The 27292-nt window shown below is 61.7% G+C and overlaps 1 protein-coding gene across 1 annotated transcript; it reads left to right on the forward strand.

Moving 5' to 3' along the window:
• Positions 1–1080: 1080 nt before the first annotated feature.
• Positions 1081–25657, forward strand: TWIST2 (twist family bHLH transcription factor 2). The gene is made up of 2 exons (XM_004597412.2): positions 1081–1780; positions 25144–25657. Exon 1 carries the CDS (start codon positions 1261–1263, stop codon positions 1741–1743), a length of 483 nt encoding a protein of 160 aa, XP_004597469.1. The 5' UTR covers positions 1081–1260; the 3' UTR covers positions 1744–1780; positions 25144–25657.
• The last annotated feature ends 1635 nt before the right edge of the window (positions 25658–27292 follow it).

The following is a 27292-nucleotide window of genomic DNA, read 5'->3' on the forward strand; positions in this document are numbered from 1 at the left end:
CCTCTGGCTGGACCTAATTGAGCCCGGGTCACCTGGGAATAGGTTCAAAGGCATCAAAGCTGTAAAGCACGCCCAGGCCCACAGCCAGAGCAGCCTGGCAAACAAAGAGCCACGAACCACTTCAAACGCGCTTGCGTTCAGCATACAGACGTGTGCGGCCGGGGTCCTCGGTGTCGCCCACCTCCGCCAGGCCCCACTTGCCTGCCACCCGGAGCCCTGCTGCTCCAGCAGGGGCAGGCCGAGTTCTGAGGGTTCGCCCGCCAAGCCCTAAGGCGTTCTCTGTCCGGGTCGGACTTGCGAGAGGGAAGCCGAGAGGGAAGCGAAGGACCTGGGCCGGCCTGCTAACCAGGGCAGAGCCTCTTGGGCGGCGGCCGCGGGCTCCCGGTGCAGGCTAGCTGCGTCGCCTGGCTCCTACAGCACTTAACGGGAAAGTTGGCGGGGGTGGGGCGGGGACACCTGGGAAGAGCACGGACTCCCCAGCAAGAGCGCGTGAGAATAGATGCCCCAGTATGCGGGGCGGCCAGACCCCGCAGCACACAATCCGCGGGGTCGGCGGTGCGCGCGCGCGGGGATGGGCGTCTGCAGACGGCATAGAGGGGCCGCACGCACCCACAGATCCGCAGCCCCATCCCCAGCCGCCCGCCGACTCGTGCGCGCCCGGAGCCGGCCGTGGCGCACGCGGGACTGCGCGCCCCTAGAGGCTCCCGGGTTCACCCTCACCTCCCCGGAGCGCATCTGGGTTCCGACTCGGCTCCCGCATCGCGCGAGAGACCCAGCGGCCCGCTCTCCCTGATGAGGCGGAGACAAAGCCAGGCCAGGCTGGGCCGAGAGCGCTGAGCGGCCGCGGTGGGGGCCCGGGGCGAGGGCGCGGCGTCCCGCGAGGACCGGGTGTCGGCGATGCCGGGCCGGAGCGGGCAGGCAAAACTGAAAGTGCCGCGCCTGGGGCGGGGGAGGGAGGGGGCGTAGGGGGTGGCCGGCGGAGGCCCTAGAACTGGTCCTGCCCCCCCACCCGGCCACGGCGGCCAATCAGCGCACCGCCCTCGCTCCTGACAACTATTTAGCAACCCAGCCCGGCTAGAGTTTCCAAAAAAGTTAAAATAACTTCCTCTCCGGGAGACCTCGGTTTTTGCACAAGCCGGCCTTGAAATCGGAGCCCTTTGCAGGCAGCCCCGCAAGCGCGTGCTCGGCGCCCGCGGGCTTGGCCAGCGGCGCGCTCACGGCGCCCCCAGCCCCCAGCCCCACGCGCGCCGCGCGGGCGCCATGGAGGAGGGCTCCAGCTCTCCCGTGTCCCCCGTGGACAGCCTGGGCACCAGCGAGGAGGAGCTCGAACGGCAGCCCAAACGCTTCGGCCGGAAGCGGCGCTACAGCAAGAAGTCCAGCGAGGAGGGCAGCCCGACCCCGGGCAAGCGCGGCAAGAAGGGCAGCCCGAGCGCGCAGTCCTTCGAGGAGCTGCAGAGCCAGCGCATCCTGGCCAACGTGCGTGAGCGCCAGCGCACGCAGTCGCTCAACGAGGCCTTCGCCGCGCTGCGCAAGATCATCCCCACGCTGCCCTCGGACAAGCTGAGCAAGATTCAGACGCTCAAGCTGGCCGCGCGGTACATCGACTTCCTCTACCAGGTCCTGCAGAGCGACGAGATGGACAATAAGATGACCAGCTGCAGCTACGTGGCCCACGAGCGCCTCAGCTACGCCTTCTCCGTGTGGCGCATGGAGGGCGCGTGGTCCATGTCAGCCTCCCACTAGCCCCGCGCGGCTCCCGCCTCCGGACCGGCGCGCCAGGGTAGGTGTGTGCGCGCGACGGCCTCCCTCCCCTCCGAGCAGGCGCGGGAGGCAGGGGCCTCCATGGCATGCGTGGGCTGCGCTTCTCCTCCCGGCCACAGACAGGGACGCTATCGGAAGGCTCCCACGTCCCAGCCCAAGTCCCGGAGGCCTTGTACAAACTTCGTGCGAGGACACCATTTGGGAGCCGGTGGCTCCCTAGGCGGGGTGGGAGCGCGCAGCTGACAAACTGACCCCTACTCCACTTGCGGTGGCGTGTGGGTGGGCCGTGGCGGGGAGATGAATCCCAGGGGCGTCCCTCAGAGTGGAGGCAACAGGGGAAGCCGTTCCAGCCGGGTTGTGTAGACAGCGTTCCCCAGTGCGGACACTTGGGCGGGGAAACCCAGCGGAGCTGTGGGTGCTGGTAGTCTGCACCCTGGCCAGCCCGATGGGCGCCTGAGTACGCACAGTGTTTTCTGGTGAGGGGGGGGTCTGCGGCAGGACCGTCTCCTGCGGGGAACTGCCAGGCGCTGCCGGGAGCACCTGCGTCTGAGAAGGCGGCTGTGGGCGGTCAAGTGTGGAAGGACCCAGGAGCTGACTTCTCAGGTCCTGGCCTGGAACCTGGAGGGCTTGGGACCCAGCCCCGCCCTTGTGTCCCATCTTCAGCTCTGTGGCCTGGGAGAGAGATGGGGGGGGAGGGGGGGAGGGGGGATGGGAGGGAGGGAGGGAGGCCGTGCGCTCACCCGCAGTGCTCCGGGAGCCGCGAGGAGCTACCCGCGGGACACAGAGCCCGGTCTCCCTGGAGGCACGCTGGGGCCTTTGCACCCGGCTTCAAGGCTGTCCTGACCGTCGGAAGTGTGTGCAAGGGAGCGCGCTGGCTTGATGGCCACTAACCTGTCCACTGTGGTCGGAATCTGAATTCTGTGCCTGCAGCCGGGGAGGGCTGAGGCAGCACAGGTGGGTTTGTTGCACTGTTTTAGCTTTTATTTTTGTGACACTGAAAATCCTTTTGAGGAAGTAATTGCTTAAAAACATGCCTGTGTCCCCTTTCTAGCTTTTTTTTTAAAACGTCAATTTTTAACAGACAGTAACTTGTGGGAATCTTCTCTTGTCTTTCAAAAACCAGCTGGAAAGCGTCCTAGCCACATATTTCTCTAGAAAGTTTGGGTTGGCCGAGGCGTGAGTGCTGCGGCGTGCGTGCGGTGGTAGTAGACGGATTCTAGCTAAGCTGTCCCCGCCACCTGACTTGGTTCCGTGCTTTGTCCGGCTCGGTGTGTGGCCGTCTGAGGCTGGGTGTCCTCTCCCCCATACACACAGGCAGCTTTGAGGACAGTGTCAACAAGATGACCGCTCAGCTGCCCTCCAGAACAGGATTGGTTGGACACACAGCAGGACGCAGGAATTCAGAAGGAAAATTTAAGTTTGAAAACTGGGGTGCTCCTGGGGCCAGTGGGATTGGCCATCGCTGTGCACCGTGGTGAGGAGGTGAAAGGGGCTTGCAACGCACATGGGAGCCCGTGCTGAGACGCGGAGCACCACAGACAGGCAGGCCAGCCTGGTGGGTGCTGCGTTCACGTTTTTATCCTGATGCACTTGGGGCGAGTCGGGTAGCTCCGGAAAGTCGCCGTGAAAGACGCTCAGGAAGGAAGGGAGCAGGGGCTTTGGGATCCACCCGTGCTGACGGGCGAGTTTTACTGGCGTGGGAAGGAGACATCTTTGTGTCCCTTGGGTTTATTGCCCGACAGTGCAGCGTGCCTGGCTGCGCTGCCTGGAAGTGCTGTGAAGGGAGGGACATCCATGTGTCCTGGGAGCCCCTCGCTGAAGCAGCCCTGGTGCGCACCGGGGGTCAGAGGCCCTGGACATCTCAGTGCCCAGTGTGAAGTGTGGGGGTGGAAACAGCTGTGTGGAGACGTGCGTCGCCCACAGATGGTGCCCTGCCCCCTGGCTCCAACCGTCCTCTTTGGCCCAGCATTTGAACATGCACGGCTGAGAGACGGGATGTTGGGGACAGCCGGCTGGAGCCCTCGGATCAGCAAACAGATGGCGTGCTAAGGACCAGAGCTGCCCAAGCAGGGCAGAGGGGCGGCCGGGCCTGGGCTGGGTTGCTGCCAGTGAGCCGCTGGTCGCGTCCTTGGCCCCGTGGCTTCGAGTGCCCATCTCTTCTGAGAGCCCTAGTCCCTTTGGAGAGCCTGTCTGAGGCCTCATGGTCCGTCCACATGTGTCCGTGTGTGTCCGTGTGTGTGTGTACATGGGTGAATCTTTGTTGCCTGCCAGCACTCTTTCCTTGTGAACGCTCCCTGGCCCTGGCCGGACGCTAGCTGGTCTCCAGAGAAAACTAGCCCCCTGCGGAGAAGAGGAAGGCCGCGTCCGGAGGTTGCGGTGGACGGAACGGCCAGGCTGCCTGAGACGGCAGCAGCGTTCTGTTGTAAAATGTTCATGAACGAGACACCGTGCGGGGTGTTGGTCCCCGCCACGTGGCCGTTGCCCTCCTGAACACCAGTGGTCATTCTCCCAGCCTCCTGCTGGCCAGCCCAGCTGGTGCGTCAGGCAGCCTCCGAGAGCTTCGAGAGCTGCTCTGTGGAACTTTCTGTAGACTGGCTCCTCGGGCAGGCCATGAGCCTGGGGACTCGGTCTTGGTTGTTCTTGCGTTGCCGCCTGCCTGCTGCGGCCGGAGCTCCAACGCCAGCTTCACCCTTGACGGGCAGAGGCTGTAGCCTGGAACTGCAGTCTGAACCCGGGCTTAGACAAAAAGCAAAGCTGTCCCCGGCCAGCGTCAGGCTGTGCTTTTACGACGGTTCTTAAGCTCAGCATTTCTGCCGTTCGCCTCCCCCTGCTGCCCTCAAGGCCCCCATGCGCTGACCCTGGGGAGGCAGGAGTGTGCTGAGGGCAGCAAGCCCAGCCTGCAAGCTGCCCGCCAGCAAAGGGCTCACCCTGGGCGCAGTAAAGAGGGATGAGTCCTCACCTGGCCTAGGCGCAGTCAGGAAGCAGCAGGGGCCTTATGCTTCAGAGCAGGGCCCAGCCTGAGAGCATGAGCTGCCTCAGAGGGGCTTCCTGCGGCCCCGAGTCCACACATGTGCACACACGAGTGCAATGAGCACACACACGTGTGTGTGAGACCTGGCAGCCACGAGCAGGGGCTGGGGCTGGCTCAGCACCGGACCTGATGCCCAGGGCCGCTCTCAGAACTCCCTGGGGACGTGGCGGGTGAGCTCACAGAGGCCCTCATCTCCATGAGCACCCTGCGCAGGGTCACCTCTGGGCACGGTCCACATGCTGCGCATCCCTCCACCACAGGAAGTCCCCCTGGAGCCGCAGCACGGACTGCAGCGACAGGGTTCCCTTCCCGGCTGCGCTTCTCCCAACGTGCTAAAGCACACACTTTCCACAGGCATTTTAAGAACTGCCCCCTCCCAAAGGGGACCCTGCATTTGCTTTTGAGACACGTAGTATGTGGTGGCGTTCATCAGACACACATATCTGCCAAGCCCACGATTTACACAAACCGTCTACACAGCCGTGGAGGAGCCGGCGACAGCCGCAGCAGGCAGGAGGCAGAGCCCGCTCCAGGCGCCCACTGCGTGCCATCCGACAGGAGGCCTTTTCTCTTAGCCCGAGCCCCCATCCTGGGCTTGTTTGCGAGTGAAGACAGTGTCAATGGGCAATAGCTGCAGGCTGGTGTGGCCGTCACAGTGAAGGGCAGCCCAGAGCTGGCCTCCGGTGCAGTGACTAGTCAGAAACCGAGTATGGGGGAGCCCGGGTTTGTCAAACTACAGAGATAGCGCTGGGGAGTCATCACCCTGCTTCCCCTGGTGGCCCAGCTGCCCTGGGAGCCCCGTGAAGAATCTTGGTTTTGCTTCTCAGATCCCAAGTGGGCGAATCCCTCCTCTCCCTGGTCCCCCATGCCTGGAAGGAAGGGGCTGACAGTGGGCAGTGCTCTGCGAGGAAGCTTGCAGCCCCACTTTCTGCCTTCCACCCCAGCACGGCAGCCACAGGCCGCAGGCTCAGCTGTAGGACCCACAGGGCCTGGGGGGAAAGCTTTGGGCAAACGCCTGCTTGTTTGTTTGTTTGTTTGTTTGTTTTTCTGAGCTCCTTGATCACACCCCAGGTGGGGGGCGGGGAGAGGGGAGACCCTGGGCGGTGTCCCTCCAGACTGCCGAGCAGGGGTGAGGCTGAGGGCGCAGAGAGGACAGGATGAGGGACCTTGCCCGGCCTCCCTGGGAAGGAAGGCGCGCACACTGCTGCCAGTGCCGAGCGGCCACTGCGTGCCTGTCCGGTCCCCAGGATGCCCCTTGCAGAGTGAGGGGCCACGCAGGAGACGCCAGGCTCCCTGTGGGTGGCTCAGGCGACCTGGCCAGCTCGGGCCCCTCAGGGCTCTGCTCTGCAAGCAGTCACGCCAGCTCTAGGGCCAGATTTGGGGAAGGGGTGCAGGGGAGCCCCCAGGCGTCCTTGAACAGCACATGTCACTACCTCCTCACCCAGGCACTCGCTGGCTGGGCAGCAGGGACGAGATCCAGCAGCCGCACGGCTCCCTGGGTCATTTCCGGAAAGCTCTGTTTGGGTCGTAAATCCATCCTTGCTCGGCCGTTTGCTTCAGTGCGTGTATAATGAGGCGTTATCGTGTCTGCAGGGACATGCCTAAATTAGCTCAAATTGGAGGCGTGTTGGACGCGGGGTGTGTGGGGGTGGGCACAAGTTCTCTGGCTCTTCAAGTTCAAGTCCAGCACCGCACATCTCTGTGCCATGGATTGGTGTCTTTGCTAAGGATTAATCGTCCAGGAATTACATCGCAGCGAATTGCAGGCGATGGGCCCGTGGTTGCTTGGGAGTGGCATGCCTCTGCAGGGTGCCCAGGCCAAGTGTTCTGGCATGCTCCACCCCATCTGGTCAGCATGCCTTGTTGGGGCACCGGGCGTCCCTGGAGGCATCCCCGAGTGCACCCCGTTCCAGCGTACAGGCGGCCGCGTCTCCTCACCTGGCTGTCGTCATGTTTTTAGAAGGACAGTGGCTCAGGGCTTGGCAGCGTGGCCTAGTGGCTAAGGTCCTCGCCTTGATCCCATATGGCTGCTGGTTCTAATCCCGGCAGCTCCACTTCCTCTCTGTCTCTCCTCCTCTCAGTATATCTGACTTTGTAATAAAAATGGAATAAATCTTTAAAAAAAAAAAAAAAAAGAAGGACAGTGGCTCAGAAGACTCGTGTGCTGGCCTCCTAGGGCCTTGGCCATGGCTGGGTGCTTTGGGACATTTCTTAGGTGTGACATGAACTGCTTTGGCTCTCCCAGCACTGCCTGGGCACTGGGGGATCCTGCCCAGCATGTTCTCACAGGGGTAGGGGTGTGCGGGGTTAGTGCCGAGGGGTCCGGGCAGCAGCATGAGCTTCAGTGTTTTCCTGGCTGTGCCGCGATGGCCTGTCCTGAGACTCCCATAGACCATCACTCTCCGGACGAGTGCCTGTCTTTCAGTGGACGAACCAGCAAGAGGTGGCATTGCCGCTCGCTGCCGCTGTGTGACGCTGTCCTGCTGCGTGCAGTTTTCCAAAGGGGCATTTCTGGTGAGAGTAACTCTGGCTCCTCACCTGCCCCAGCAGCTCCGTGCACAGTCGTTGTTGTTCGGACGGAACAGCTGCCTCCCAGCAGTGACGAACATACATGCGGAGTGGCCTCTGAGGACTGCTGAGGCAATGGACAGCACTGGGAGCCAGCTCAGCCACCTCAGAGCCCCTGACACCCCTGGCCCAGCTGTGCAAATGCACCCTAGCCGTTGTCCTGGAGCAATTATCCTAAAAGTCCCCCCAGGGCTGCCTCAACCAAGGGCCCTGGACAACTGGTTGTAGCCACGTGGTGGGACTCATGGGACCTTGGCATCCCCTGTACTGCCCCGGTGCTTCGATGTCGCCAGAGAGGGCCTGGCAGGAGGTGCAGGGACAGCTGCCTGCTGTGCACAGTAGGGGACACTCAGGAGCTGGCCTGGGCTGCCCAGGACTCCAGGCAGGAGGGACTGGGATGTACCAGACCCTGCAGACAGCTCTGGCTGGTGTCCGAGTGTGAGCCTGCTGACTGCGTCCCAGGTCAGGCTTGATGGTAGGAAGCGACAGTCGCCTTGGGCTCCCAGCCCGTAGCTCCGTGGCTGGGGCAGTGACTGACGCAGTGAGGACTTTCAAAGCATGCGGAGATGCCGCTGCAGGTGGCTGCTAGGTGGAGCTCGGGGTGGCCCAGCAGCCTTGGGGGCCGCTGAAGGCCGGAGAGGCACCCCCAGACTGCACACAGCAGCTGTGGTGCTCTTGCAGCCCCCACAGATGCCCCAGCTGGGGCTCCTGGAACTGGTGTCGGGACACACTTTCCACATGTGCATGTGTGTGACATCACGGTCATGATATTGATGTCACTTTCTCTGACCTGGACAGCAAGTATTTGGCAGGGAAGATCTGCTGCGCCTGTCAGGCACCCCAGTGAGGCCATGGGTGATCACTTCTGAGGAGGCGTGGGGTCTGTGACCGTCCGTATGGAGTTCTGCCAGTCATCCAAGTCGCTGTTTCCAGATCGAATGTGTGTGCGTTTTCCTCGTGTGCTGAGCTGTTCCAACACGGTCATCATCAGACGGAGGCCAGAGACTTGCCCTGTGGCCTCAGGTCCCTGTCCCGCCCAGTTCAGCCTCCCAGTCACGTGCCCAGTCCTGGCTGCCAGTTTCCCCATTAGGGTCTTTCTGGTAGCTTCCCAGCCACCAACACCTTAAGCCAGCCAGACACGGACTGCATGGGCCACGTGTCAGCTGGGGTGCGCAGGCGCTGGCCCATAGGCGGTCACTGGGCTTAGAGAGCCCAGCAAGCGCTTGTTTCCCCCCGGGGGCCTCCCTGTCTGCCCCTTCCCCTCTGCCTCTCCCACTGAGTAACTGAGCGGAGACCCCGCCTGGCGTGTCCCCGGCTGATGTCCCCATGGCAGTCGCCCATGACCACTGCCAGCGGGAGCAGTGCTCATGTTAATGAGAGGGAACTGCGCCGGGCTCTAACTGCAAGGTGGGATGCGGTTTACCCACAGGAAGGTGTGATGCCGGGATACACCCTCGTGGGACAAGCTGGAAAACGCTGTCCACAGCACAGGCCAACCTGCAGCCTGGGCACTGCCAGGGGCAGGGGCCAGAGTTGCCACGTGGGCCCTGGTTTCTATAGGGAAGGGTAGGGCGCCAGGACTGGGCAGTGTTAGGGTTCTCCCTGTGTGAATCCTGCAGCATGCCACTGTGGGTCTCTCACTGCTTCCCCCCAAATCCCAAAGCTCAGATGGGGTCCCTGGGCAGCGCACGGGGGTGCCGTCCAGTCCCACTGAAGGCAGGTTGTGCCTCCGAAGCCTTGCCCTTCACGCTGATGTCCACATGTGTTCACTGAAGACATGTGTGTGCAGACACACCTACACACGGCACACTCACACTGCTTCCTCCTCCTGCTTTCCGGCTTTGACCTGTGTCATTTAGGCCCCTCCAAGCCCCTCTCAACGGCCTGAGTTCTCACGCTCTGGGGGAGTTGGAAGTGGCTGCTCCTCCCTGCCCACCCAGTAGCAGGACAGGATGCCCCTGCCAGCATGGAGACGAGCACCCCATTCCAGCCAGTGTGGGCTTAAGGGTGGCTTGACTTTCCTAGACAGATGGGCACAGCGAGAGGTGGGCTGCCAGAGAGCAGGTGTGTACCTACTGCTGTTCCTGCCCGGTCCTCTGTGCTCCCACCCCAGGAGAAGGCCACGAGGGAGGGCCGTGGAAGGGCACAAGTGCCATAGCCGCAGAGGGTAGTGGGCCACAGCTGCGGGCAGTGGGCTTGGTTGGAACCTGGGCCTGGGTGCCGCGCAGCTACAGAGCCCTGTGGCCTGACTCCTTGGCACGTCTCTTGGCCTTAGAGCGCCCAGCAAACGCTTGTTCCCACCCCCCAGAACTCCCTGTCTGCCCCTTCCCCTCCGCCTCTCCCGCTTTGAGTAACTAAGCGGAGGCCCTGCCTGGCGTGTCTCCAGCTGACGTCCCTGCCTGGCTCCATCAGGCAACCAGTATGAGCAAGCCCCGAGCTTCTCCCTTCCACTCCCCTCCCTCATTCCCCAGTCCTCCTCGAGGTCCTGGCCCCACTGTGTGCACTCACCCAGCCGCTCCCCAGCACACCTGCCGCCAGAACCCACAAGAAAGACAGGCAACCCCGGAGACTCCCCGGGGAGGTGTCGTGGCCCTGAAAGGCAGGGCCAGTCACCCACAGCAGCTACCATGGCATGGGCAGCGACACTTGCCGACGTGGGCCCCCAGCTGGCACATGAGCTCAAGGCGTGGCCAGAGAAGGTCTGTGTGGTCGCTGTGCGTCAGGAAGCAGCGCTGACCCCTCTCCTACAGAGGGCCAGCCTTCAGGCACAAGCCTCTACTCTCAGGAAGTTCAGCAAACTCCAGCGCTCATCCCGGCTCAAAACGAAGCAGGTGGCCTCCGTGAGGAGGAGCAGGGGGTCCTGGGGACTGGAACAGCCTCCTGTGAGCAGCCCCCTCGGGGAGTGGGGCAGAGCTGCTGGTGGCAGAAGAAAGGACTGGGCGTGCCTGGGGAGCAGAGGACCGCGGGTCTGGCTGTGGCCCCAGGGAAGGCGTCTGTCTCACCTCGTGTGTGGCTTCAGTGCCACCTGCCTTCATCTTTAAAATCGTATCTGGGCGTGAGTGAAAACAATGCAGGGAACTCGCGCCCGCCTCGACACTGTGATCCTGCTTCACCCTGCGGGGTCAGAGGAACCCACGTGGGTTCCCGGAAGCTTCCGTCTGCCCCTGCAAGGGCCCAGGCCTGAGGAGGGTGGTGGAGCAGATCCCGCAGGGCCTGTGTGCTGCCCGCTGGCCACGGTGATCCCAGCCTAGGCCGCCCGCAGCTCCCGGGAACGCGACCTCTGTTCACCCTGGCTTCTTCCACACCCTGGGCTACGTCTGACACGTGTCTGAGGCACATCCTGGGACCTTACATGCTGACGGCCAACTCCTTGCAGGGCGCCCGCTGACACCTTTGTGATAGGCATGGGGCGGCCAGGGTAGGGGTGAGGTGCGAGCTCCCCTCTGCTCCTTCTGCAGTCCACACATACATAGCCCAGCCTGGCACCTCAGTCCCTGGCTGGAGTCACTCGGGCCTTGTGTGAAGAGACCTCCAGAAAGAAACAAGAGTTTAACAGCCGGGTTGGTCCCCGTCCGGGCCTCCTGCATGAATCAGCCGGCTGGGAGCAGGAGTGACTCAGAGCTCAGCTTTTTGTCTCTGACTGTGCAAATAAACAGAACAGCAGGGCTTGAATGGACCGCACCCAGAGTGTGGCTCAGCCTGGGGAGGGATAGCCGGCCCCAGAGGAGATCAAGACCCGGCGGGCAGATAGGGGCTAGAGGTCAGCGCCGCGGGGTGGGGGAGTGGGGCTCTGCAGACTGCCCTGGGGCCCACGCCTGGTCTGCCCAACCCCCAGCTGGACGCAGTGCCCCAGCCGGCTCACCCAGTCCCCTTCTCTGAGTGCTGCTGATGGTTCCACAGCAGGCTCACCGAGGGTTAGAAGGCTCCAGAGACACTACTGGCTGCAGCCAGGGGCCGCAGGAGGATGTGTCACTCCTGCAGCCCCCAGGCACCGGCCCTCCTGGCCCAGCCCAGCCCAGTCTGGCCAGCCACAGTGCTTAGGCCTTCCCCAGGGCAGGGGAGGGTGCATGTTGGTGCTGGGAGCTGCTCCATTCCTTTGCTCTGGTTTTGAAGACCTGGCTTCCCTGAAGTCCGCGGCTGCAGCAGCGGCTCCCCATCTCTGCCAAGGTGCCATGTGGGTCGAGGGGCTGAGCAAGGCACGCTGGGTGGGTGGTGCCATTCTCAACATGGCCCCGGAAGGCTGGCATCTCTACTCCCATTTCATAGCCGAGGCACCTAGGGTCCAGCCTGGCTGAGGGCGCAGGGCCCGTGCTGGGTAGAGCCGGGCAGTGGCCCCTGGACGGCCTGTGCTTGCAGCTGACTGCCTGAGCTCTGAGCTGTCTTCCTCCACGCCACTCACTCTGCTGACCACAGCGAGCTCCACGGGCAGCAGGGAGTCCCAAGAGCAGCTGGACACTTGACTGTGTCTCCAGCACCCCTCCCAGCCATTCCCAGGGGCCCTGCCAGCTGGCTGCTCCGAGGGCAGCCAGTGCACCTCTATTAGAATCACTTGGGTACTCAGGCCATGGGCAGCGCGCTGGTCCAGACATGGACAGGTCGCCCCCTCCGCGCTGCCCTCCTGGACATTCTCTTCTGCAGACAGAACCTCTGGGTTTGCAAGTGGACTGTGCTCGCTGACTGGTCTGCTGGCAGTGGTACTGGGGACATGTGCCTCCACTCCTGTCCGAAGCAGCCTCCAGCCGCAGGAGACACATGTAACCCAGCAGGGTTGAGTGCTCCCCGTACCTGCCCAGTGCCCACTCTGTGCTCCTCAGGGTGCCCCAGCAGCCAGGCAGGGCCAGGTCTGAGTCCAGGAGCTGCTGGTCCCCTTCATGTCATCAGCTAGGGGCACCTGTCTGAGCTGCTGACCTCACATAGCTCCTAAAACTCAGTCCAGGGCCCCGAGTGAGTGGCCCACCCCAGGGGCATCTAGAGTGACCTGGGCCCTGGCAGAGACCCCTGCCTCCTTGTCTGCCTCTCCTGGGGCAGCTAGGTGCTCAGCCCTGGCCTGTGGCAGCCCAAGGTTCAGCTTGGCACATGGTGTATCCCTACTCTGGGCCCTTCCACCGTCCACCCCAGCCGCACATGCCCCCTGGTCCCCACAGCTCCCCCAGCAAGGGGCACCTCCGCCTATTGCTACCACAGTGGGAATGTGGTCAGACCGCTCATCCATTCCGCGTGCTGTGCCCAGGGCCACTCGTCCATTGCCCGTGCCATGCTCAGGGCACTGGGGCGGTATTTGGTCCGCATCCTGTTTGTTTGTTGGAAGCGGAAGTGCAGGCGGGATCTCTAGAGACCCTGCTGGTTTCCCACTGAAGTCCTAAATTACATGGGGTCTGGGACACAATAATACTTTTCCCCTGACTGTCTCCCCTGTGGGAGGGAGCCCCTCATTGTGCCAGTGTGGGGGACCCCAGTAGGGCAGGGTTGGGGTGACTTGAGGGACGGATGCAGAAGGCATAAGTTTATCACCCCAGCCCTGGCACACGTGTGCACACACACGCATCCTGCAGGAAACATCCCTTGGCATTGGGGGTGGCGCACAGACAGAAGACGAGCCTGCCCAACTCCTGGGCTGAGGGTGCTGGGCACCTGCCTCCCCACACACAGGAAAGGACTTTCCTCCCACTGCAGGTGCCGAGCACCCATGGCCATCAGCAGACGAGCAACAGTGGCCCTTCCTACCCGCCATGTACCCCAACCCCAGCACCGGCGGAGGACTCAAGGGACAGGTGTGGAAGCCATGAGGGACCATGTGGCTAGGAAGCCACGTGGGAGTCGCGGGCTGAGGTGGACCGGAGCTCACGGCACTGGGCAGAAGGAGGAGCCAAAACCGATGAAGGTGCCAGGCTGGAGAGGCCCTTGCAGGAAGGCATGGAGGGTCCCCACCCATCCCCCCGAGTGAGGTGCAGGCAGGGACCAGCGTGTGGAGGATAAGAATGGTTGGGAAAACGCATGGGGAATGAAGGAGTCCCGAAGACAAGGTCTTGCAGGGAGGTAGCCAGCAGCCCCACACCTCCTGGAGCAGCGTGGTGACCAGGGCCACGTCCCCCCATTGCACCTGCTTGGCGCTGGCCTGCGTGGCTCTGCTGAGCCCTCAGAGGTCACCTTATGCGTGGTTATGGTCCTCCAGAGGCCCTGGGCTGTCTGGGTATGAATGGAGTGGGCAGAGTTAGGCTTTGTCCTGCCCGCTCTGGGAGCTGGCTGTACTCTGGCAGGGTCTGCTGCCGAGAGGGATTCAAGGGAAAACCTTGTCCCAGCCAGGGTCTGGGCTGCTGGGTCACCAGCATGCAGGAACCAGACTCCACACCACCCAGGTATCATCCCTCTGGACTGTGGACGTCGATGGCCCCTGCCACAGCTGGAAAGCGCTGCCTCCCAGGATCCGCTCCTGCGTGCCCTGTCTGGCCGTGTCCGCAGCTGGGAATCTGCCACAGACTTGGGCGTCTTGGGCCAGGCCTGGGAGCTGGAGGGATGGGCTGATTGGTTCAGCTGCCCCCTTTTGGTTCCCACACAGTCCCTGGTGGGCCCAGGCTCCTCACCCGCATCTTCTAGAAGCAGGAAGTGAGTTTCTGGGGATAGCAGGTATCGGGCCAGAAGGCAGCCTGCCCCCACTGACCTAGAGGTGGTGCCTTCTCCAGCCCTGGGCTGTGGTCCACGGCCAGGCTCCCGGGGGAGTCTCCTACCCGTGACGTCCCAGTTGGTTTTGCACTATGAAGGCTCAAATGGAAGCAGATTGGATGGCTGGCCCCACTGCACTGGGTGTTCTGTGCCCCGCGCTGGGAGTGGAGCTGCTGGGCCCAGTGCTTCAGGCTGGGCAGTGGCCCAGTGGCCCAGCCCCAGGCAGCCTTGGGGGCCACTGCTCTAGGGGAGGGGAGAGTGCGTGACCTGGCAAGGGAAGCGGCTGGGAGGACGTGAGCTCCCCGAGCAGAAGCAGCCATGAGGATGCGCTAAGCGGCTGGCTGAGGAGCAGGTCCCCAGAGGAAGAGGTGCTGGCCTGGTGGCTGGCTGCCGTGGCCTGTTGACCACCGCGGGACAGACTCATGCCTGCACAAGAACAGTCCAGGATCTCATCCGAAGCTTTCTGGAGGCAGTGGCGGAAACAGAAGAAGACAGAAGGCAGGTTCCGTGTGTCCGAGCGCGGATCAGCAGCTCCAAACAGGGAGCAGGAGAAAGCCCTGCCCCCACCCCATCCCACCAAAACTCGGAGACTCTCAGGAAGTGGAGGCTGAGCCGACTGGGCTTTGGTTTTCTGGGTTTGGTGAAGTCCGAGTGCCCGGCCGTTCCTTGGGCCCTGCTGCAGTCCTCAGCATGCTCAGGCAGTCTGTTCTGCTGGCCGCCATCACTGCCCTGGCGCACTCCGCCCTACACCTGTCCCTAGTGCCGCCCTCCTGGCACAGGCTGGCCAGCATCCCTCCCATTTAGTTCTCCAGCCAAGGACCACCTCTGCCCCCTCCCACTGTCGGCCAGTCTCTGCTTCCTGTGGGCTCCCCCAGCAACTGCAAGCTGGCTAGAGCCATCCTGGCCCCTTGCTCTTCCTCTGCCAGCACCTGGGAGGCATCTGCTTATTGGGTCAAGCCCACCAACCCAGTGCCACCTTGGCCTTCTGGGTGTACCCCATCTCTGCTGTCCCCCGTCCCATCGCCCGCTATTGATTTATCTGTTTATTTTGGAACAGATGTAGGCAGACGGAGGAAGCTCCGAGGTGCCCACTAGGCTGAGGCTGGGCCAGGGCTGGGGCTGGGAGCAGCGAGATGGAAATCTAGCCTGTCCCCCAGTGGGGCAGCAGAGCCCGTTAGTGCTGTCACTGCTGCCTTCCAGAATGTGTGCTGGTGGGAAGCTGTGCTCAGGGCCGGAGCTGAGCCTCGGACCAGGAGTGCCAACGGCCCCTCCGCCTGCGCCCCCCTTCACAGGCAGGGTTCTGACCAGCTGCCCAAGCAGCTGCCTCCCTGGCCGGGTGGGAGTCTGGTCCAGGGCAGACCCAGTCACAGTCCAGCCCAGGTGCCAAGACTGCAAGCCATGATAGGGCCAGGGGAGCACCCTCCTTCCCCTGCCCCGGCGTCCGGCCATAGTTGAGAGCTCAATGCAGACACACAGGCCCTCACTGGGCAGGCGTTTGGCTCCCCTTAGAACTCTCTCCCTGGTAGAATGTGCTGGTCTCCCTGCTGTGCCCAAGGAGGTGCATCCGAGCCCACTCAGCCCATCTCCCTCCAGGCCCTGAAACGGGGGTGGTGGTGGTGGAGCACTCACCCTGGGCTGAAGCCAGTGAACAAGGAGGACAGCCTTTACCTGGCCACTGGAGCTGGCCCTGAACAGCCAGGAAGGGTCCAGGGTTCCAGAATGGATGTGACACCCATGAAAGTGGGGACAAGTGGGATGCCAGCCCAACAGCCCCTAAGTGATCCAACTGTGTCTCGTGTTCAATTGTAGAGTACGTGGGCCGCAAGACTTCCCACCCCAGCTGCTCCAGAGCTCAGCTCAGGCACACCTTCATCGCTGAGTCTACTTCTGTCCGCCTAAACTGCCCCTGCCCTTTGCCCTCAAACTCTGGCGGCCCTGCCCCGTCCCAGTGCAGGCCGTGCCAAGGTATCCCAGTGGAGCCCTCGTCTGAATCCCCTCACCTCCCGCACTGCCCCGCCCCTGCACCCCTCGCCCAGAAGGAAAGCATGGCCAATCACCTTCCTCCCACAAGGACCAAGGCCCTGGGGTCATCCCAGCTGGTGTGGAGCCCTGTGGGACCCTGTTCTGCCAGGCAGCTCCTGGGTGTGCAAAGTCGGGGTGTCGGCTGCACCACTGAAGCGGGTGCTTTGGGCCATCTCAGCCTCTCCCTCTTTCTCCTGGGGTCCCCGAGCCTTGGTGGGTGGGGCTCACCTGTGCCATGCTTTCTGGGGAGTGTGGGGGTGCCTAGCCTCAGTCCAGCACTGCCAGTGTCCGGCGGCTACACCAGCAGCCTCAGGACCTTGGAGACTGACCGACCCTGGTGGCTGGGAAAGTGACCAGCGCAGTTGTCCACGTTCCTGCTGCCCGCGGCCAGCAGTGCCAAACCGAGTCCCTCACCCCACCCTGGAGCTTGGCCCAAGGGAGAGGGCCCAGCAGCAAGCAGGTGCGGGTCAGACTGGGGGGACCTGGCACCTCTTCACCATGCTGGGCCTGACCGGGATGGCAGCCGCAGCCAATGCCCCTGCCATCCCAGCTCCTGACCAGGGTTCAGTGGTCTGTGAAAGCACTTAGGCATGGGCAGAGAAGCCCCTTCTGAGGAGCAGACCCACTGGTGACCGGCAGTCCTGTTCCGTTTTGTTCCATGACAATGGGCACACGAGTTTGGGTGCAGACCCCAAACGCAAGGTGGCTTTTATCCCAGTACACCAGGGTGGGCCCGGTTGCCAGGGCCCAGGCACAGGTAGGCTGGGTCCATGCATGTGCCCCCAGCATGCACAGGCTCAGGAAGCCACCACCCAAGGGGGCAGTTTGAACCTCTGTGGGCTGCCGCCACGGCTCCCTCTGCCTCTGGGCAGGTGGGACATGGGTTTCCTACCAAGGACCCTCCAGGTCCTGTTCTGAAAGTCCTTCTAGAACCCTAACAGGCCCTTTGCGTGTTGTTTGCATGTTGGAGGCAGCTGGGACTCGGCTGGGGCTGGCCTCCCCCTTCTCTCCTCTCCCGGGAGGCCAGCCCTGGTGGGCTGTGTCCTTGCCAGCGAGCCCCAGAGCGCCGCAGACAGAGCCCTCGGTGCATGACTCATTGTCCACGTCCCCTGCTGATGGGAAGCCCACTGGCACCTTCTGCTGTAGCTGCCCGCTCCCAGAAGCTGAGCTGCCTGCACGACCCTGAGCAGAACAGAGAAGAGAAACAGAAAGGGCGGGAGTGGGGAGAGGCAAAGGAGACAGTGGCCTGAGCCCACCCTGCACCCCCCAACCCTTTAATTCTGATAGAAGGAGTAGGAGGGGGCGGTGAGGACAGATTGGAGGAGGGGAAACACCATTTCAGCAAAGACTTTTTCCCATGTGGCCAAGGAGGGGCTCCGAGTGCATGGTGGGGTTGGAGAGATGATGAGCCCAGCATCTGAGCGGAGCTGGGGTCCCTGCGTGGAGGAGAGGGACGGCAGCTTGGGCTGGCGCGCTGGTTCCCCGGGGGTGAGGCACGCCGCTGTGGCCTCGCTAGGACGCAGGAGCGAGGCCAGGAGGCCGTGGGGAGCGGCTCTGGTTACACTCTGTCCTGCCACAGTCTGCTTTATCTGCACTTCTCCCAGGCCTGCTCCTCCTCGTCCTGCGGAGCGCCCCCACTCTGCAGCTCATGAGGCAGGGTGGGGTCCCGCAGGCAGGGCACGGAGCTGCATCTGAGACGCAGCCTTCAGCAGCCAGCAGCCTCGCTGCCCTGCGGGGAGTGGAGGCTCCCCCAGGGCCGGCGGGGGGCAGGAGCCAGGGGCTGTATTTGGCAGTACCTGCCACAAGCTCCGGAACCCGATTCTCTTGTGTTTCCTGTTGCCTCTTCCGTATTGCCTATTTGAAAAGCAGAGTGACAGGAAGGGAGGGAGAGAAAGAGAGACAGAGAGAGATCTTCCTACAGTGGTCCCCTCCCCAGATGGCCAGAGCAGTCCAGGCTGAGCCAGGAGCCAGGAATCCATCGGGGTCTCCCACAGGGCCGGCAGGTGTGTGAGCACTTGGGCTGTCCTCTGCGTTTCCCGGGGCTGGATCGGAAGCAGGGCAGCCAGGACTCGAAGTGCCCTGGCAGGGAGTGGAGCTGCTGAGAGCTGTGGCTTAGCCCACTGGTCACTTGGCAGCCCCAGAGCATGTTCTGGTATTCTTCTTGGTACGGGGCTCTCCTCTGCCCCCCGCTCAAGCCAGGGCTGCCTGTTAAGCTCCCTGGGGCACGTGGAGCACCTTGGGCGTGAGGGTAGCCTCTCTGCACATCCCTCAGGCTCCCTCAGGTGTCGCATTCACAGATCTGTGGTGTCCACAGTGTGAAACACAAGGGTGGGTCTGAGTCTCTTCCAGGGAGACCCAGTAAATGGCACTGCTGGAACATTCTGTGTCCCAGCCAGGCGCCCATTTGAAACACCCTGTGCAGACGCCTTAGATGCAGCCTGGTGGGCTTGCCGCCGGGCCTGCAGGCTGTGGCCCAGGGGTGTTGGACCCCAGGTTTTGCAGTTTGTCGCACCTTTGTCTCCACCCACCACGAGTGGGGCTTCGCAGGCGCCCTCGTGGACCCAGCCCCAGTCAGAAGTTGATGTTGCTGATGCGCTAGGTCTCCGTGTCCTGGTGAGTTGGGCTGGCCAACTTGCTGTCCCTGCTCTCCTCTCCCCATTCGGGGTGCTGCCGTCTCCCCATCCCCACACTCCTCTCCCCAGCAGGGGTTCAACTGGTACCCTGCCCCCACTCTACTCTCCCCAGCCAGGGAGCTGCCATGCTGGGGCTCCGGAGTTTCCCGACCCTTGGCGGAAGGGCGTGTCACTTGGCGTGTGGCAGCGTGTTTTGTGTGAGACGATTGTTTCTCGAACAGTGCCCTGGCACTCGCACCTCCAGCGTCTTCTGGGACCCTGGGTCTCCCCGGGAACCGGCACAGAGCAGCCGTCAACAGCTGGTGAGGAACTCGGTCTCCGCGGCGAGGCATGTCTGTGAGAGCCGTGCCTGTTGGCCGAGCGTGGGTTGGAGGTTCTCATCCCCAAGAGGTGTGGGGCTTCTCTAGGGGTTCACTCAAGGCTGCCTCACTCTCCTGGGATGTTCGTCTTCCCCATTCAGTGGAATGGGTATGTTTTGTTTTCAGGCGAGTTCTGTCTGGAGTCTTTGGAAATACACACACCATCTGCGTTTTATCCAGGTACTGACATGGCCCGATTACAGAGAACTCGAGGACCGGGGACACGAAGAGTTCTCTCCAGGTCTCAGGTCTGCCGTCCTTCCAATAAAAGCACCTCTCACAGCTTCCAAGGCCAAGGATATTGTTGGAGTCAGTGTAAAAACACACCTCCATGCGTGTGCCGTGAGGATGAGCGCTGTCCCCGACCCAGACCAAGTCTGCCCCAGGGGAGGGAACCGGAGATTGGCTCTGCAGGCCGTTCTGGCAAATGCTATTTCAGGAAAGTCCCAACCCTCTCCCCTGTACACCTGTCGCTTCCCAGAGGTGCAGAGGGGCTGTCCTGCTTGACGCTCGGCCTGGGGCCACCTGGATCCAACAGAGGAGTCCTGGAGGTGCCAGGAAGCCAAGCGCGCATGGTGTGGGTCTCGTCCTGCTCCCCCTTAGCACCCTGAACCCACACTGCTGCTGCCTCACGGCCTAACAGGGGCAGTGGGCATAACAAGTCTCCACCCCCCACAAGCTGTCAGTCATAGCTTCCCAAACTGGGAAAGACTAGAGAGTTTGCGGAGGGGTGTGTGTGTGAGAGAGCTCTGGCCCAGTCTATAGCCAGCCACTATGGATGCACTTGGGCCCCACACCAACGAGGGGCCCTCTGTAAGTAAGGACAGAACATGGGTAGGTGACCCTACAGGTGGTCTGTGGGCTCACGGGCCCCCAAAGAGAGTGGAGCTGAGGATGTGCATAGAGGCCCCGAGTCTATGCTCACTGTCTGATTGCACGTGGGGTCGTGTCTCCTGGCACAGTGATGCCCGGACACTCCCCCTCCAGCGGGCTGTTGCCAGGCAACCACAGGTTGTGCATCGACCTGACTGTTGTCCCGACAGTCTTCTGTGAGCAGATTTGATGCGTGTGTACACGCGCTCACTGGTCCCTTGCACTCCTGACCTTGGCCTGCTCACCTGGACGCCAGCAGGGGACCCCGAGACGAGTGGACCCCACTCCTCAGTGCTCCGCTTTGGGCCAGGTCAGCTTACCGCGTTTCATCAGGCTTGGAACAAGGGTTAGCTACTGTCCAGTGTCTTTTCCAAGTCCCATGGTTCTGCGGGAAGCCATGTGCGGGGTCCTGCGGGAAGCACTGTGCCCCGCCCCGTGGCCCTCAGGGGTTCAGACATCTGTGAGGGACCCGGCCTCTTACTCGCCAGCACGGGCCAAGGTACCCACTAGCCTCTCTCCAGCACAGGCCACCTCCACCCCGAGCGTCCACTGTGGCCTCTGCTGATGTCCCTGGGCTGCTGTGGACGCACGGCATAGAGCTGAGGGTCCTGGGGCTGTTTGCAGGGACCAGATGACCCACCCTCCACTACCCCCTTCTCTGCCCTGCACCAGGTGCCATGTGGGCACCCCTTGCCTAGTGCATGCAGATCTCCTGACGCCAAGATCTCGTGTGAGGAGCCCCAATCTCTTGCGAGTCACCACGCACCCCTTGGTCTCCGTGTCTGGTCCTCCGGCCCCTTGCCGGCCCCTTGCTGGCCTCTTGCCAGCTCCCGGCACTGGCCTCGGCTGTGCTGAAGGCTTGTCACCTTCCTCCTGGCCAGGACCCCTGGGGGTCTTCCCTCCATCGCAGTGTCTGTGCCCCTGGAACTAGCTACCATCTCCTGGGCTGGACCTTATCTCCCTGCGTGCCCGCCCTCCCTGGGCTCCTGGGAGCCTCAGCTGCACCTGGATTTTGTGCCAGGCTTCTCGCTGGCCAGGAGCGTCACTGGTCCCTAGATCACAGAGACCAACAGGTCACAGGCCAACAGCCAACCGGGATGCACACATTGGGGACGCTGTCAGCATCCCCAGGGGCACCCTGAGACCTGATGCCAGAATGGCTTCCCGAGCGGCCCTGTCCCATGTAGCTGCTGAGACTGCCTGGGGTCAGCCCAGCGGACTGTCCAGCAGGGCCTCTCCACGGCCGCAGGGTGCATGGACTCTGCTCTGGGACACAGGTCTCCGTGTGACTTGTCTGGCCAGTGTCGTTCTGAGGTCTGTGGGCAGCACCGTGGCTCTCACCAGCTCTGCAGGCGGGGCTGTAGTCAGCTGCTGACTGACCCAGGACAAACCTCCTCCCCTTTCTTCAAGGCAGAGTTACAGAGAGAGAGAGAGACAGAGAGAGAGGCCTTCCATCCACTGGTTCACTTCCCAAATGGCTGTAACGGCTAGGGTGGTGTTGGTCCAAAGCCAGAAGCTAGGAGCTTCTTCCTGGTCTTCCACTTGGGTGCCGGGTCCCGCGCTCGTGGGCCAGCCTCTGCTGCTTACCCAGGCACATACGCAGGGAGCTAGAGAAGCAGCAGTGCAGCCAGGACTCGAACAGGGCCATATGGGATGCCAGCATCACCAGTGACGGCTTGGCATGGTCTGCCTTAGTGCCAGTCATCTTTACAAATGAATCGTAGATAATGTTGGCAAGTGTGGGCATGCCTTTAAATCCAGGAGTTAGGTGGGAGTGTTTGACAAGGACCTGTGTGGTTGTCTGCTGGGTCAGTGTGTTCTGCCATTCTGTGTGGGTGCCCTGCCAGGGTCCTGAGCCCCTGATGCTTTGGGGTCCCCTGCTTTGCCTGGAGAGCGTGGGACCTGTCAAGACATGCAGTGACAGTGTCATAGGTGTGTACCCGCTGCCTGGCTGCCAGTCCTGCTGGGAGCTCGGGGTTGTGGGGAGCCCAGCTACGACCCTCCTCCTGTGTGCCCCCACCACCCACAGCTCTTGCCCCAGGATGGCGGAGTTCCCCCTGCTCCTTCCCCACCTCCTGTTGGGAGCTGGGCAGCACCTCACTGTCCCTGCGGAACAGAGGCCCCCCGTGCCCCAGTGCCTGGGATGTCACTGGCCAAGTGTCCTGATTACTCGGTGGCTGGCAGTGGCCAGTAGCCACTGTAGCCAGCCCAAGGTGTGCATGTGGGCATCAGGGAAGTCTGAAGCTCAGGCCCAAGAAGGCCTGGGGATGGTCATGGCCACACAGTCAGTGTCTCTGCCCGGCTTGCGTTTCCTGCCTGTCCACACAGCCGTGTGTCCAGCACCGAGGTCTCTGCTTTGGGAGCAGACTGGGCAGCGGCAGCACCTTTGCAGAGAACTGGGCAGCTGTAGGGCACAGGTGGCAAACCGCCCTCCACTCTTCATGCCGGCCTCGGGAAGAGCCCTGGGTCTCTGCTTTGTGCTGTAAACATGGCCACTTCCACGGGCAGGAGCTGAGGAGTGCGTGTGTGAGTGTGTGGCTGTGTGTGAGTGTGGCGGTGTGTAACTGAGTGTGTACATTGAGAGAGTGACAATGAATGTGTGAGTGTGGGTGTGTGTGAGTGTGTGCATGAGTGCCTTGCATGAACGTGTGTGTGTGTGTGTGTGTGAGAGAGAGATCTGGCGAGAGCAGGCTTTGAACCCGTGACCAACAAAGCCCAGGCAACCCGCGCCTGCTCTAGCCGGGAGCACTCTCCCTTTAGAACTACCTTGTGGGGTTTTTGTTCTTTACACTGATAGATTTCGTTGACTCATCTTGGCTTTTTCTTATTTTTTTTTTTACAAGTTATTTATTTGAAAAACATCTGTTGTTGAGAAAGAAGGGGACGAGACGGAGATTTTTCCATCTGTTGCTTCACTCCCAAAGAGCCCCAACACCTGGGATTGGGCCATGATGAAGCAAAGAGCCAGGAGCTTCTTCTGGGTCTCCCCCAGGGGTTCAGGAGCCCAAGCACTTGGGCCAACCTCTGTTGCCTTCCCTGTCACATTAGCAGGGAGCTTGGTCAGAAGTAGAAGAGCCGATCTGGGATGCCAGAAATGTAGGTGGTGGCTTAACATGCTATGCCACAATGCTTGGCCCCACATCTTGGATTTTTTTTTTAACAACTAGCAGCACTTCTGGAATATAGTAGATGCTCAGTGAATTTTTGATTGATTGATGGTGGATGGGTGGATGGATGGATGGATGGTGGGTGGATGGATGGACGGACGGACGGATGGATGGACCAGTGGGTGAGTGGGTGCATAGGTGGATGGGTGGATGGATGGGTGGGTGGGTGGAAGGTGGGTGGATGGATGGATGGGGATGGGTGTGTGGATGGGTGGATGGGTGAATGGATGAATGGGTGGGTGGGTGGGTGGGCAGGTGGATGGGTGGGTTGGTAGATAGATGGGCAGGTGGGTTGGTGGGTGGATGTGTGGGTTGGTGGGTGGATGGGTGGAAGGGTGGTTGAGTGGGAGGGATCTGGATGGAGAAACAGGTGACCTTCCAGTCTCTCCTTAAGCCCACGGCTTCTTTGCCTTCCGGAGACGCACCACTGGTGTTTCGTTTGCTCTGTAAAGGCAGAGCCTGTAAGAACCTTCCCCGCTTCTTGGTGCTGTGAACTCCGAATGGGGAGAGATTGGCAGGATCTCCAGGACCAGTCCTGCTCTGCGGCTCACCCACCATCACCTGTGGACTGGGCAGGCAGGCACAGGTGTGTGCGTGGGAACAGGAGGCATGTGTGTGAGCCCCGGATGTTTTACATTTGCTGTGCAGAATGTTGCCCATGTCAGTGGCCGTGGGCATGTCGGGTGACGTGATGGGGGCTGAGCCTGGAGGGGCTGTGTCAGGAGGATGTATGAACTTGCTGATGGTTTCTGCGGAGTCCTGCGCCCCCTTTGGAGGTCAAGTCCTGAAGACTACCCTGGCTGGGCCATCCCCTGCTGGTTTGGGCTTTCCTTGGATGTAGCTGCATTCCCCCTGGGACAGCTGGTACGACTCATATATCAAAGCCCGCTGCCGTGCCTGCCTCCCTCCCGCCCCCCCTCCCCCAGGAGGGCTCCCAGCTTAGCTTTGCTACGCCCCGCCCCCGTATCAACTGCCTTCTTCCAGGAAGCAGCCTGGACTTGCTGCCTGGGACAACTTGGAAGTTTTCAGTAGTGAAGTGCTCTGAACTTGAAAAAAGTGTCTGTGTGAGCACAAGTGTGTGTGTCCACTACTGCTTGAGCTGTGTGTGCTCACTCATGTGCAGTGTGGGGGTTTGCACTGTGTGTACTCACAAAGGTGTGCTGTGAGTGTGTGCACTGTAAGTGTGTGCTTGCACGGTGTGTGCTCACGTGCGTGTGTATACACTGTGTACATGCGTGTGTATGCATGTACAGGCACCTGGGAACCAGGGAAAACATGTCTTAGCCATTTCTTTGTGTTGATGCAGTAAGTTTTTAAATTCTCTGGGGACGGAAGCCGTTGAATTTCCATGTGGGCCCTGGAGTGGGAGGGGTCTAGGGGTGCAGGAACATGCAGGTGTTGTGTTCTGCTGAGGATGCTGGGCATCTAGGGACACATACAATCACAAGATGGAAATGCTCCCAAAGACACACACACAGTACTCGGCTGTGCCTACCCAGGTGGAGACACACACACATATACACACTCACACAGACATGGACCACAGACACACAGACCACACAACACACGCATGCATGCTTTCAAACACACACATGCTCACATAGACATACATGCTCACAGTGACACATGTGGTCACATGACCTCGCCTGGGTATGAACTCGGGGCTTCCCATGGCTCAGCGGCCTTGGTGTGATGGTCCGGCCCCACTGACCTCTGGAGGCCGTTTCCAGCGGTCCCACGGGTCCCTTGGGCTTCAGCTCTTTGTCTCAGGCAGCCGGCACATGCACAGCCCACATGCTACAGAGGCAAGCGCACACTCCTCAGGTGTGAGACACTTCGCACCAGCTCTCAACACCGGAATCTTCCGCCCATTTCCTGTGAATGGTATCCCATGAACTTGCAACCGTGTATAAAGCAGGGAGCTCCCTGGAGTGTTGCTGGGGGCCTGGAGTGTCGAGGGGAGTGCCAGGGAGGTCTGAGGTGGTCCTGATCGCCCTCCCGGCCGCCCACCCTCAGGGTTCCTGCCCCAGCTTGCCCCACAGTAACGCATCGCCCTCCTTGTCTTCCAGACACAAACGGAGCTGGGCAGCACCCGGACCTCAACCTGGACAACCTGGATGACCCCAAGGAGACCCCCGGGCCTAGGCCGATGGCACCAGGGGTGCAGCTCCCCCTCCTGGCCCCAGCGCTCTCTGGAGAGAGGGGCCGGTCTCCCTGCGCGTCTCTGGATCCCGCCCCACGGATGAGGCTTCGGATCTGGCGTCTGTAGCGCCCTCCAAGTGCCTTCTCTAATGTATATTTTTTTAATAAAATGGAAATGCACCCTTGTAAATTCTGTTCAGACTGGACCAAGGCTCTCAGAGGGAACCCCGACCCCTGCCCCCAGCACTGGCCTCTTTCTTTCTCTGTATCTCTCTCCCTCCCTCCTTCCGCCCCAGGCGCGGACACCACCAGCCTTATCTTTATTTTCGTGTACTTCCTGTCTCAGTGTATATGTTGCCTCCGTGTTTTATTTATTGAGATATTTTTACGATTGACGGCCCGCATGGCTCTGTGTACTGCTCCCTCCCAAATAAAGATGTCCGCTCAGGCCTGGTCTCTCCATCTCTCTTCTCGCCTCCACCCCATGGTCCAGGCCCGGGTCTCAAAAGCAACCCCAGCTCCGCCTTCAAGGGGGCCAGCTAGCGTGTCGTAACCAACTTGACTCTGCTGTGGCTGCCAGTGCTAACAGGGCCACGCCTGGGGGGCAGCTGCGGCCCACTGTCCCCTGCTCTCACACGAGTCCTGCCTTCCCCAGGTGGTGTTGTTCCCTGCTGTCCTGGGCTGGTGACAGCTGTGCCCCCTCCACCAGGCCTCCCTGTGGGGTCCTTGAGTCAGCCAAGTGCAGAACCTATGCCGTCTCCCACGTATGCCTCAGGTCGCTGCCCGACACAGCTGAGGGAGCTCAGCCCACAGCCTGGCATGCGGCGGCTGGAGCACCATGTGTGCAGGTGAGCATGGCCCCATGTCCCTGCTCCGCGACCGAGAAGGAAAGTCCAGCAGATGTCTAGCCCCCAGGGACACCCCACCTGCGAGGCCCACACTCGCCCGGCATTGCGTGTGGGAATTGGTCCAAGTCCTGGCTGCTCCACTTCCCACGCAGCTCCCTGCTAATGTGCCTGGGAAAGCAGAGAGGATGGCCCAAGTGCTTGGTTGCCGCACCCAAGTTGGAGACCCCGAGGAGGCTGTGAGCTCTCAGCTTCAGCCTGGCCCAGTGCCAGCCAACCATCAGCGCATGGAAGAGTTTACTTTCTCTCCTTTTTTCTCTGTCATTCTGCCTTCATATAAAACAAATACATCTTTAAAATAAATAAATGCACTATTTTTCAAAACCCTCTCTAATTCCTGGGTGCAGGGCAGGGCTAAGGCGAAGGGCCTGGAAGAGAGCTGCAGGAGGTGTGACCGGACGTGAGCTGGGGCCTGCCAGCACCAACCCTCCTGAACTGGGGACCTGCAAGGGCTCGGGGGCCAGCAAGCCAGGGCCAGCAAGCCAGGACTCCAGGAGATTCTGCCAGGCTCCCAGCCCTGCCACAGCTCCGCTAGGGATGCCAGCAGCCCAGCCCTTCCCTGCAGGGGGAAGGTGGAGAGCCCCTCACCCCCCGCCCAGAGCGGACGCTAAGGGAGAGGTCAGCGGGCTGTGGCCGTCAGTGCAGGGGCGGCAGCAGTGTGCTTCAGCTGTGACGCACCCCGAGGTGGCTGGGGTGGAGCAGGGCCAGGCTCCCGGAGAGGGCCACGGCTGCAGGGGACAGGAGGAGGCAGAGGGGGGAGCAGCCAGGCCCACACGGGAGCCATGCTGGGGCTGGGACCCATCGCCCAGATTCTGGGCGATATGAGAAAACGAAATCCAGTACGTGGGAAAGGGCCAGGGGTGCCTTTGTCATCACAAGGGGAGGCTCAGCCAGGGCCAAGGTCATTACTGGAGCCAAACAGGCCGCCAAGGGGGGTCAGGGCTGTGGCCAGCAGGAGGCCGAGTGGGTGGCCGACTCAGCAGGACTGGCCGCTTCGGCCCAGAACACAGGACTGTGGTTGGGGGGAGAGTACACAGAAATGGGAGACGAGCTGCCATGCCCAGCCAGCCAAGCTTGAAGGACCCCTCACAGTGTGGGTGGAGGGGTCTCCGAGTGCAAGAGGAAGGATGCAAATATGCCCACCTGCCGTAGTTGCAGGAGCCCCCGGGAG

Source organism: Ochotona princeps, chromosome 5 (assembly GCF_030435755.1).
Source record: "Ochotona princeps isolate mOchPri1 chromosome 5, mOchPri1.hap1, whole genome shotgun sequence".
NCBI classification, from domain to species: Eukaryota; Metazoa; Chordata; class Mammalia; order Lagomorpha; family Ochotonidae; genus Ochotona; species Ochotona princeps.

Excerpts from the sequence above, each read along its gene's own strand:
- TWIST2 (XM_004597412.2), top strand. The coding sequence starts at position 1,261 with ATGGAGGAGGGCTCCAGCTCTCCCGTGTCCCCCGTGGACAGCCTGGGC.